At 33.4% G+C, this 13344-nt stretch overlaps 1 protein-coding gene across 4 annotated transcripts in view; it reads right to left on the reverse strand.

The window, feature by feature from the left end:
- LOC114331693 (zinc finger protein chinmo) overlaps positions 1-13344 on the reverse strand; it is a 285780-nt gene that overhangs the window by 17308 nt on the left and 255128 nt on the right. For all 4 annotated transcript variants that reach the window (XM_050660928.1, XM_028281309.2, XM_050660927.1 and 1 more), the window contains exons 3-5: positions 5890-6209; positions 3361-3790; positions 1887-2123 (exon numbers count right to left, since the gene is read on the reverse strand). In XM_050660928.1, coding sequence (XP_050516885.1) covers positions 1887-2123; positions 3361-3790; positions 5890-6209 — 987 coding nt within the window. The remainder of the gene's footprint in view (positions 1-1886; positions 2124-3360; positions 3791-5889; positions 6210-13344) is intronic.

The following is a 13344-nucleotide window of genomic DNA, read 5'->3' on the forward strand; positions in this document are numbered from 1 at the left end:
AAATCCAAAGAATAAATCTCGAATAAAAGTGGAAACTATTCAATAGAATAATATGCGGAATAAGAAAATTTAACAAACATTTTAAGAGCATAGAATAGTGGAGGGAAGAAATCAAAACATTAATAAAGGAAAAGAAAACTGTTAGAACTCGAAGAAATATTACCAAACACTCAAAGAAAGCGATAAGAAGGAATATATTTTAAAGAGAAACAGCAAAAAAACCAATCAAATTGGCAAATAAGTAAGCTAGGAAAAATTTAGAGGTTGGACGACGGATGTAAAATAAATAACAGACAATTTTGGACTCACGTAAAGAAGTTAAAAGGCAACCAAAGAAAAGAAATAAGGGCAATAAACGAAAACATTCAAATAAAAACGGAGAAAATACAAATATTAGAAACTTGTAAAGAATATTATACAGAAATATTTGGGGGTGAACCGCCAAAAAATACTTAGAGGAAGACGAAGTAGTAGAAAGTTTACCGGAAATAACAGGAGAGGAAATGGACGAAGCCATAAATAGAATCAAAACTGGCAAAGTATGTGGGGAGGACGAAATTGTGCCAGAAATGATAAGTATCTAGAGAGAAAGGATACGGAATGACTGTGGATAAGTTGCAAAGAAGCTTGGAAGAATCAAAAGATGTCTGAGGAATACATCTTTTGGAAACTGGACAATTCAGAAAAAACATGGAGATTTTGGAAGAAACCCAATCTAAATGTGAGAAAAATGTGCGGGAAAACAAAATGGGACAGGGTAAGAAATGAAGATATCAGACAAGTGATAAAGCAGAAACCTATGACTGAGTACATTAAACAGAAGAGAATGTTAGAATTGAGAAGTAGAAGAAAAAGGAGAAGGGGAAGAACAAGAAGAAATAGAAAAAATTATTGAAAAATAAAGACAATGGTCAAAAATAGAAGTGCATGAAAAAATTGGTAAAGGAAGAAGGAGAAGAAGTAATATTTTTAAATTCGTGAGAGCTGCTGTTGATAAAAATACACACTGTTAGTTTTCAATTAGATATATGCACTTTCAGCTCAAAGAATTCAAAGAAATATCGAGAATCTCTTCATAAACGGATCCAATGTCGAACGAGTCGACCAATATGCATATCTTAGAACAATGATCAACTCCACAAGTGATTACTTCCAGTAAATCAAAATCATAATAGCAAAGGCTAGAGCAAATTTTAACAAAATGAGAAAAGTGCTCTGCACAAAATATTTGAAGTTTGACCTAAAAGTTAGGTTGGCTAAGTGCTACGTTTTCTCGACTTTGTTTTATGGAATGGAAGCTTGGACCATGAATGCGGCATCAATAAAAAACTAGAATCATTCGAGCTGTGGGTGTACAAAAGAATTCTGAAAATATCGTGGACAGAACACGTCACAAACAAAGAAGTTCTGAGACAGTTGAATAAAGAAATGGAAATCTTAAATATCATTAAAACAAGAAAATTGGAATATCTTGGACATATTACACGTGGAGAGAGATACAACTTGCTCCAATTGATTATGCAGGGTAATATTCAAGGAAAAATAAGCATAGGGAGACACAGAATATCGTGGCTGCACAACCTGAGTCTGAGAGAATGGTACGGATACAGGGATGGTACAGCAAATTAACTTTTCAGAGCAGCCGTCTCTAAAATTCGAATAGCTATGATGATTGCCGACCTCCTTCGCGGAGATGGTACTTAAAGAAGAAGATACGCACTTTAAATGGCAACACTGGCTTCGCCACTGCTCACCTAATGCACTTATTCTTAAAACTCATGTGGCAATGCAACTCATTCTCAAAACCAATGTTGCCGATTTTAGCGTTTCTCTCAGGCGCGTATATCTAATCTAAAACTAAACGTATTGTATGAAAAAAGACTTACCATCCGCTGTGTTCACAGTCCCAGCCTTGCAATTCATCTTTCCAGCGACTGTACTCCAAATGTTCGCCTGTATAAGATCTTTATCCCTGTCATGATTGTAGTTCGTTTGAGACCCGATAGAACCATTGGCAGATGTTATATTATTGAGCATGTTGCCTGTATTACCATTCCCGTTTCCTGCTGTACTACTGGGCGATTCATCTTGTTGCATTGCAGGTTCCATCTTCTTTCTTAAATCTAAAAGGAGAAATAAATATATCAAAAAGCAGGCAATACACCATACTGTAAAAGTGTATTGTGTACTATCTATATTTACACTAGAAAGTAGGCAACATACCATACTGGAAAGTGTATTGTGTGTTATATATTTTTACACTACTTGTAAAAATATAGTTGGAACAAAGGAGAATTTGGTAAAGATATTCAAAATACAAAATACCTATGTAACATGATCAACCTAAAAGGAAGATGAATCTGATGATTTTTCTAGTGACAATATTGGGTGTAAATCTGTTTTTTGAGTTTACTCCTAGTTTAAAAACAGTATAATTAAAAAGCAATTTTTACATCTACAGATGATGATGAAAACTGAAAATAAGTTGGAAAGAATGGAAATTTAGAAAAGTACAAACTAATCATCATCTACATTCCTGACGGAGTGATTGTCTCACTCTTTGTTCTCATCTGATTTTTCAATCTCTCTTCCTTTGTCGCGGGGAATCAGTCCGCATCAACCTTTTTTTTTTTGGTTTACAATTGGTTTTGTGACTTGCGCATCTTCTACAAGATTCCTCCATTCGTTCCTGTTTTTGCTTATGGTTTTCCAATCTCTAACTTCCATCTTCTCCCGCAAGTCCGCAATTATCTGGTTCTCTTTTTCTCTATGACTTGATAAATCTCTTATCGAAATCAGAAGACATTTATATCTTCTCTGTGCCTTGATATATCTCTTATTGAAAACATAAGATAGTGACGTTGGTAGAGAGTCGGCCTGTCTATTTGTCAGTTGTTTTTTCTATATTTGAGGAGATGCAGTCATCTGTTATTATTGCTGCTGGCGATCCTTCCATTATGGAGACCACGGGTAGACAAACGTAATGGACGAACGACCTCAAAGGAAATGTGATTAAATGGATAGCAGAGGCCAGAGGCGCAGAACAGAAGGAGATGGAAATATCCGGAGGAGGCCTATTTTCAACAATGGAAATCAGTTCTGATTGATGATGTAAGTGACAAATTAATATTAATGAATATAATACCTGGTTGCACCTACGGATTTTAAGCTTAAGATGTGTCTTCAGCGCACGGCAATGGATTGCCACGTGGATTGGGATGTCAGATCAATTTTCTGCTTGCCACGTAAGTGAGACTATATGTAAACTGATCTGGGCTAAGCTGGAGCTTAAGATTTTTTGGTGCAAGCAGGCATAAACCATTTTTATGTTCATACAAAAGTTGATAAGAGGATACTTACCCTCAGGACAACCCGGATCCTGAAACCTATCTAAAGTATTGCTTTCTGGACATATTAAAGCGGTCGCAGGGTCCGGGTCGAATCTGCTCTCCGGAGGACTGTCTCCTCCAGGTTGACTCGGTAAATTCGATAAAGAAGAAGACGGCCTGTAGGCGCACATCTGGCCAGGAGATCCGGGTCTTCCTACGGCTTTACTTCCGTCTCTAAGCACTGAAACTCTGTTGTCTTGCATTAGATCGCTTGGACTGCGCAGAGGCCTCTTCATGGCGTTGTCTCCGTAGGGAGCTCCTGGAGTGGCCATCCTCGGTTCGTATGGGCGATAGTGATGTGGGTGCATGTATGGGGACATCGTTGGCGAATAGCTGGGGGACGGGCTGGACTGGTGGTGTGAGGTGTTGGATACTGGTGTGTCGATTTCTTCTTTTGGTACCTTAAACATTGATAATCTGTTAGTCTTCCGATATAGATGTAGGACACTGTTACGCTAATGCATTAGTCCACCATGGTTAAGAATTAAAAATACATAGAAAATGTTGCGAAAATTGTTATATTTGTTGAAAAGAAGAGTTAGTGTATGTTTAGACTTGAATGGACAACATTTTCAACCATTTTTGTAGTACTATGTTTTGTTTGAATGCACCTTGATTGTTTGAAACCAATTGCTTAGTTCTTTTTTTGCGTTGTATCATGCTGGGGTTGTAAGTAATAAGTAAAACAATCTTTACTATACAGTCGAACCCGTTTATTGGAATAACCATTGTACCAAGCAAAAGTATTCCTATAACCGGGATATTCTAATAATCGATCATTGGTGGCTAGTAAAAACGTTTCTGGACCTCAAATTTCTATTCTTTAAACCAGGATATTTCTATAACCGGTATTCTAATAAACGGGTTGACTGCATACCCAAAATATGAAGCATGTATAAATCATATAATAAGCATATTTTAATATTCACCATAAGATAAAAAATATTTTCAAAATTGAGATTGAAAAATATTTGACCGCACAAGACTTATTAGTTTTTGTAATTTGTTACATTCTAACATTTTAAAATTACCAATCTATATATTCTTAAGAACGCTCTATGCAGAGCAGGAACAAATGATGCTAGAACCGGAAAGACTAGAAATTACCACAAATGAAGGAAAAAGTTAATATAAATAGGTAGGTACACATAGGAGGTTCGAAAAACAGTTGAAAAGGTGAAGAACAGAAACTGCAGATAAAGAAAGAATACGAAATGAATTATTGAAATATTGTGAAAAAGCAGTAATAGAACACTAACAACATTAATTAACAAAATTAGAAAACATAATAAAATACAGAAATAATGGAGAACGAGCGAACTAAATTTACTACGCAAAAAAGGAGATAAAAACAGACAGAAAACTACAGAGGTATGAACTTTATAAAGACTACACTAAAGAACTAAAATTTTACAAAAAAAAATAATGAATCAGAGGATGAGTTTAGCAGATGAAAACAGGGTTTTCGTACCGGAAGAATATAGTACAGATGGAATATTCGTCATGAAGCAAATTATTGAGACATCACTAGATTATAATAATAGACCAGCACTTATGTGTCTGATTGACTTAAAGAAAGCATTTGACAGAGTAACACTCAGAGATGTAATCCATGTTGTGTATAAACAATCAGTTCCCCTAAATATCATGGGAAACAAATAATTAAAAATACTGTGTTACTAAGACGACGCAATATTGATAGCCCAAGATGCAAACAGACTGCAAAGATTAGTCCACAGATTTAACATAAAGCAAAATAATTTAATATAACAATCTCATCTCGAAAAACTAAAACAATCTCAATCATCACAGAACCAATCAGATGTAAAACAGAAATTGATGGCATCAGTATTAGATGTCAAGAATTTATAAAGCCAGTGTAAAACCAATAATGGCATATGCATCAGAAACAAGATTTGCAACAACACAAATACTACTGAAAACGGTAGAGATAAAAGTACATAGGTACTGAGAAGATTATAACGCCAAAGATGGTGTGGCAACCTTCCATAGAGGTATCAAGCCGCCAATGAACAAGCAAAATTGTCTATAAAGAGGGAGAATAAGATATATATTCTATAAACTATGATTTGCATAGCAATATTGAAGCAGTTGCTTTCGTTATAAATTTGATATTTAAGCTACTTAAAACATAACAAAAACACGTTAAGATACTAAACCAGTAGACCACCACGAGCAAGATAAGTTGCCTACATCTGGCGCTATGATGTGGCTAAACTGGCATATTTTTATTTTATTTGAAGGAAAGTCAACTGTCTGTTACGTTATATAGTTGTATATCTCTTGAATACTTATAAAAAAACATTTAAGGATCTGTTCATTTGCAAACTGTAACTATTTTTTACTATTTTTTTTTAAATATTATTTATTTCTTTTATTTATTGAAAGTTAGACAACACTATATACATGAATGTGTAACTAGTGTTGCTTCCAGGATACCGGATACCTATAGCTACTTAATAAATGAAATTCTACTCACTTTAATATGTTTTCCTGGCGAATCCGTTCCCGAGTCCATCGGCGTTATATTATGACTCTGAGCAACAGCAAGTTTCTCGTGTTCGATACTCAACCCCTTCACCTGCAAACACTCCGCCGCCTTTAAAAAACTAGACAGGGAATCCTGCGAAACGTGAACTTCCCCCTTGTACATGAATTCTAAGAGGGCCGACATGTTTGTGGCTGACGTGTTATCCAGAATCACCAGGAGGTTCTGGTGCAGGGGGGCGGTTTCGAACAGATCCGCGAGGTGTTTGCTACACGCCGCAAGTATCAGTTTGTGAGCTTTGAACGTTACTCCTGAAACAAATAATACGGATTAGCTACAAGCTACAAGTTGGTAGTATGATTCATTAATTAATTATACTTCTACTATAGGTACCTACATAGTTGTTTTCAGTTTGTGTAGGGTAACAATACCCAAGGTAACTCGTAAGAGAATTAAGCAGGCATGTGAAGAACCAATGGAAAACAAACAATTCAGTTTCAGAGAAGGATTAGGCACAAGGAACAATTTTTCATTCAAATAGGTGTCAGACAAGGTTGTGTGTTATCCCCAACTTTCAGTTTGAATTGCAGGAGAAACTATTAGGCATTCCAAATCACGTGATATAATATGGCTGCTGGATGGCGAAACTGTCATCCATAGGCGTATCCAATGTTTAAACCACTTCATATTTAATTTGCTATCACAATTTCACAAATTTCGCTACACAATTAACAAAAAAACAAAACCAAACAGGATATTCTTTACAAATTTGTCAATATTCAAGGTAAACATTAGATACGCCATGACCACCCCCCTTAACTATGTCTATGGCCATGTCAGTTTAGCCATCCACCGGCCACCACTGACATTTCATTGGAATCCCTAATTGACAACATCAGATTTTCAGATGATACAGCGACCATGGCTGAAAGTATCGTAATCTTAAATTCCTTAGATCAAGTCACTAGAGAGTGCTCCAATAAGACAAAGTTACTTTTGGTTAGACAAGACGTTGGCCGTCTAAAACTAATTGTCAAAAATGAGCCGATATCAAAAGTTAACCAGTTTAAATACTTAAATAGGAATAAATGAGACACTAAATTATGATTAAAATACAAAATACTATTAAAATAAACAAAAATGTTGTTTATTATGTATGTTTAAAAAGTAAACAAATTCTTCTAATAATTTATTTAATCTGACTCATTTATATTGGCAATTCAGACGTATATTATACATTTTAAAGTAGAAGACTTTAAAATGACATCGTCAATATTTATGAGTTGCATTCCTGGGACGACTTTACTAAAAGATAAAGTTAAAAAGGGAATCATTAAATCCTTATACGATAGAGCCAAAATTACTTGTTCTAACGAAAATTCATTTTTAGAAGAAAAACAATTGTTAACATCTGTTTTATTAAAAAATGATTATCCTTTATCGTTTATAAATAAGGAATTGTCAAGATTGGATCGAATGGAACAGAACAACTTAGAACGGGATCCTACAACATTCACAAGAAATAATACGAGGAAAATAACAATATGTACCATATATAAAAGGACTATCCGAGAAACTTAAAACAATAGGAAATAAATTCAACATTTCAACAACATTCAACACAACAAACACATTGAGATCTATTCTATCTAAAACTAAACCTAACAATGAACAAGAAAGAACAAAGAATTGCATTTATAAAATACCTTGTGAATGCGAACAATTTTATTTAGGTGAAACATCAAGACCATTCAACGTTAGAATAAGTGAACATCTGCCTTATATTAAAAATAGAGAATTTGATAGATCTCAAATATGTCAACACGCATGGGATAATGAACATAGAGTTCAGTGGAGAGATTCAAGTATAGTCCTGAAAGAATCAGTAAAAAGAGAAAAATCAAAGAAGCGGCTCTAATTATGCTAAATGAAACCAATTGTATCGCAAATTCCTCGGTAGAATGCAGTAGGATGTGGTTAGCCATACTGAAAGAGGAAGTCAATAGAAAGAAAATACCACGATTAGTAAGTCAATAACATATCGAGTTAGTACAAATTTTATATTTTAGTATTACTTATTGTATATCTATGTATTATTAATATTATTTATAATTTAAACATATTAAAGTCAGAATTTGGTATTAGTTTTTTGAAGGTAAATTAAATGTAAGACCAAATACTTACGATGTCGGGATAGTATCACGAGGTTTTTTCCTGGGTTTTCCCTCGTGATTTACTATGGAATCTCTAACGCGAGAATTTTACTGTCATCGTTGCATTTGGTTGTCTTTTTAAAGACAGATCACATGCTATGATTTTTTTGCGACGGATATTCTTGAGTTGGGATTGATTTCATGTAATCGAATGAACTATCTTTTAGTAAAGTCATCCCAGGAACGCAACTCATAAATATTGACGATATCATTTTAAAGTCTTCTACTAAAATGTATAATATACGTCTGAATTGCCAATATAAATGAGTCAGATTAAATAAATTATTAGAAGAATTTTTTTACTTAGCAACAACATTTTTGTTTATTTTAATAGTATTTTGTATTTTGACAACGAAACCCGATTTGGGCTTCGAAACGTTATAAATTCATGTTTTAGTAAAATTGTGGCTTATTTCCCATAGAAAATACTGAATTATAAAAATGCCACAAGGAAATAGCTTCAGAACAACACTAAATTATGATGAAGAAATTGAAACTCGTATAGAAATTGCAAGAGGAGCATTTATGAAACTTAGATCTATACTGTGCAATTAATTCTCAGCTGAACTTTTAACTAAGAATCAAATTCCTAAAATGTTATGTGTATCCTGTATTACTTGGTACCTACATATGGATGTGAAACCTGGATCATGAAGGTTAATATGGTTTTACGTTTGATTGGACTCACAGCATCGTTGGGATGGTAGCAAGTTTGTGTTTTCTCCATAAAAATATTCATAAAACCACGTGGCAATTACCGGCCAAATCGAAGAAAATCTGAGCATAGAACACTGGACTAAAGGTAAAGAAGCTATACACAAAAGTACAGATCATCTGAAGAACGCAAGGCCAGAAGAAACGAAGAATGGGACAACAAGGCAGGAGAATACCGATACTTAGAGCCCGTTCACATGACAGGCGCTTTGATAACGCGCAATTACAACTACATATCTACATTTTATTTGAGACCGTTCACATGCTAACGCGCGTTTCAATGACTGTAAACGTACGTTAACATGTGAACGGTCTCAAGTAAAATGTATGTAGTGTTGTAAACGCGCGTTAGGCGCCTGTCATGTGAACGGGCTTTAAAAATCAAGAGGACAATTTAAAAGCTATTGGAATTAGAGCATGGAGAAGAGTTGCAATAGACAGGAGTGAATTGAGCATTGTTCTTAATATTGTTCCTTTTTTGGTCATTATTAATTTGTCTTAGCCTTATTTTTTATTACTTGTTAGGTTTTTCAGTTTTCTATAAAACAATTTTCTTCATTATTGTCTTTTATTTTTTTCTCCGAACTTGTGCCAGTTTTACCCCATTTTTAATTATTTCTTTAACTTTTATTCCCTGCATTTTGTTATCTATTATATTTTTGTTGCGTTTTCTCTTGTATGTATTATTTCCAGAATTTCTTTTTTCTTTGATTTCGATTTTTACCACTTTATTCCACCATGCTGTCCATTTTTTAAAACGTTTTTACTTATATACTTGGCTTGGCCTAATATTCAAACTATTTAAAAATGTGACTAATGCAATGACATTTAGATTTCATTTTAAAGTACGTCAACAAATAGATAACTTAAAAATGATGGTGGCTCAGTGGTAGAGCCTTAGACTGGAGATCGAGAGGTTGCGAGTTCGAAACTCGGCTGTTGCGTATCTTTTTTAAATTTTTTTAATAAATAATTAAAAGTCAATATACTTAAAATTCATATTTTATAAGTTAATTATTATATGTAAATATTATATATACCATTTTAAATATTTTCTTTGATTTATTTGAGTTTAAATCCGCTAGAGAAAATATTCCTCTAAAAAAGTCGATTACAAAATTCTTTTATGACAGAAATTGAAACAACAAAATAGTTTATAATTTTATACTGGGTCCTATAAAGAATTAAAACGTTTTATTATAAAAAGTTCTTTTTTATAAAAGTGTAATAATTATATCTTTTATATAACGTCTTGTGGTCCCACGTACTAATTTTTCATACGTTTCTCAAAATTTGTGTGCCCATTTTTCAATACTGGTAGGGGAGCCCAAGCCGGGATTTTTGCAGTTACTTCATTAAGGGGAGGCCGAATGCATGGGAGTTCATTAAGGGGGGGCCGAAAAAAAATCTATCCTTAGAAAAACTCGAAATCGCCACATTAAGATAAATTAAGTTAAGTACATGCAAAACAGTGTATATTTCAAAAATCTGACGATTTGTGGGGGGCGTTAGGAAATGGGTGAGACCCAAAATTTCACAAGAAAAAAGCGAATATTTCGCGAAATGAATGACAGATTGTAAAACTGAAAAATACGTACTCAATATTTTTCAAAAATCTATGGAATGATACCAAACACGACTTCCCACGGACAGGAGTATGGGGTAAATTAATAATTTAAATATGAATCCCGCGATATTTCGCGAAATGAACATCAGATCGAAAAACTGAAAAATACAGTTATTTAATATTTTTCAAAAATCTATCAAATTGCACCAATCACGACTCCAAGAAAATGGGGTGGGGGGTTACTTTAAAATCGTAAATGGGAGCCCCCATTTTTTATTGCAGATTTGGATCCCTTACGTAAAAATAAGTAACTTTTATTCGAGACATTTTTTCTAATTATGGATAGATGGCGTTATAATCTAAAAAAACGATTGTTGGAAATGGAAAATTAAATTAAAAGTGGACAAGTTCCCACCAAAATGGAAAACTTTACTTAATTTTTTTGGTTTTAGGATCTACTCTTCACAACCCGATAAGTCCCCAAAGCGCATACGTTTTATTTCATCTTTAATAGCTTCAATCTAATTTGCACTGCTATTCGATAAACTTTCATTCATTAATAATCAAATTTTAAACGCTTAGTTTAAGATACACACCTTAAAAAGTTACAAAATCAAGTTTTATGCCAAAAACAATAAACTAAGTATTCGTTATAAAATACACATTAGCTGGTCGATTTAAATAAATGCAAATTTAATGATGTTTGAGATAAAAACGTTTACTTCGGCAAAAACAACGAATATTTTTAATAACTGGCAGTTTTGTAGGACCGCATTTTTATACAGTAGGAAGTATAGCTAATAGGCAATCAAGCGGCAATCTACTTTACATAAAAAATGAAAATAACAAAACTTGACATTATCAATATATTTACAACTTATTATAAACGTTCGAGCAAAACCACGGTCTGAGCTCACTAAGAATAAATTTAGTTTTTTACTATTCTCCTCCATTTATACCTATTTATTCTTCCCAACCATCATCAATTCCCTCTTTTCTGAGATCTTCCTGTACGCCAGCGTTTCCCAAATGGTGGGTCGCGACGCGGTACCGGGCCACAAAAGCAAAATGCCGGGTCGCCTGGCTTTGACGAATAGGTTTTTTTTATAAATAAAAAGAGAGAATTAATTAATACCTACCTACCATAAATAATGTTTTTGAATTTTCTCAGAACGCTCAATCTGAAAACCTTGTACTGGCTTCTTATGAAATATCAAAATAATTGCTGAAATAGGTTACCCACACACAATTGCCAAGAAATTAATAGTTCTAGCAATGAACATAGTAGCATCTCGGATAATATGTGATGAAAAGCAGGAAAAGCAAGAAGTGAATTCGCTGGCTCTATCAAATAACATATTGAAGCGTAGGATTGTGGAGCTGGTAGATAATATTGAAGAAACTATTATATTATGTCACTTAAAGGACTATAACCATTTTTCCTTGTAACTTGATTAAAGTACAGACATATCAGATAATGCTAATCTAATATGTTTTGTAAGACACGATTTTGAAAATACTAATCACGAAGAATTTCTATTTTGTAAATCTTTGTCAACAAGAACAACAGCTGAAGAAATATTTAATCTAATTGTGATAATGCAATCTACATTAGTGATAATGGAATTGAATAGAATAAATGTGTGGGACTTAGTAGTGATGGATCACGGACAATGGCAGGCACTGGTACTATACTTTTTCCGGGGATCAAAGCCTTAGCACCAGAATGTATTTGGGTGCATTTAGCATCCACAGAGAGGTATTAGCTGTCAAAAAAATGACACTGATTTTAACCGAATCTATGAAGGAGAGTGTAAATTTTTTAAACTTCACAAAATTTCGCCCACTGAACTAACAAAGTATTCTCTGCTTTGTGCAAAGAAATGGGAAGTGAACATGAAGATCTTATTTTACACTACGAAGTGCGTTGGCTATCAAAAGGGAATGTTTTAGAAATACCTATTGAATTGAAGGAAGAAATTTCAATATTCTTAGAAGTCCATCCACCAACGGCTAGGGATGCAATATTTCAATTTAAAGACAGTTTTCATGATGCCAATTCGTTAAACAAGGTAGCCTAACTTTGTGATATTTTTGACTTGTTGAACAATTTAAATATGACATTATAAAGTAGCAATGTAACTGTATTTAAAGTACAAGAGAAGGTGGAAGCTGCAGGAAACTACAAAGTTTTTACAAAGCTAACGGAACTACAAAAAAAAATATTGTAAATTCATTGTCGGATGAGATTTCAGCGGCTTTCAAGAAACACCTTCTAGAACTGGAGGTCCTGCAAGAGGCAAATCTGAAGGAATACTTTCTCCCATCCACAGCAACAAAGCGTGGATAAGGTATCCATTTACAATGGACGTATGTTGAGTCAGTGATTGAACTAGATGTAGATTTTTAGAAAACATGTATATTTTTTAAAAATGAATAACCATTTTCAATTTCGTTGCAAAACGAAAATACATGTTATATGGTGGGATATGTTATATGCCATTAGAGTGAAAACTTAGTATATTGTATATTTTTTACTTACTTATAAACAATTAGAATAACTTTTTAAGCGTTGCCCGTAGAAAAATTATTTTTTCATATTTAAAAAGACTGAATTTTTATACACATTTAGAAAGAAAAACAATTGTCCTAGGACAATTAGGGACGAAGTTAGCCCCCTTTTTTTTAATTCACATGTTTTTGCAAAATAATTTTGCTATATTTAGAATTATTTTTTGTCATTTGTTTTTAATTGAATTAATAATGTAAATCTTCTTCTTTCATAAACTATCCAAAGTATTACCGTAACTTCTTCATTTTCTGACTTATATTGTTGCAAAAAAATTAATTTGAAATAAACAAATTAAATAACTTTTAAACTATTTGACCAATTGCTTTGAAATTTAAAATATGATTGAAGCACCGGAAGTCTCATCATCCCGTGTAATAAAA

The sequence above is a fragment of the Diabrotica virgifera genome, chromosome 9 (genome assembly GCF_917563875.1).
Source record: "Diabrotica virgifera virgifera chromosome 9, PGI_DIABVI_V3a".
Taxonomy (NCBI): Eukaryota; Metazoa; Arthropoda; class Insecta; order Coleoptera; family Chrysomelidae; genus Diabrotica; species Diabrotica virgifera.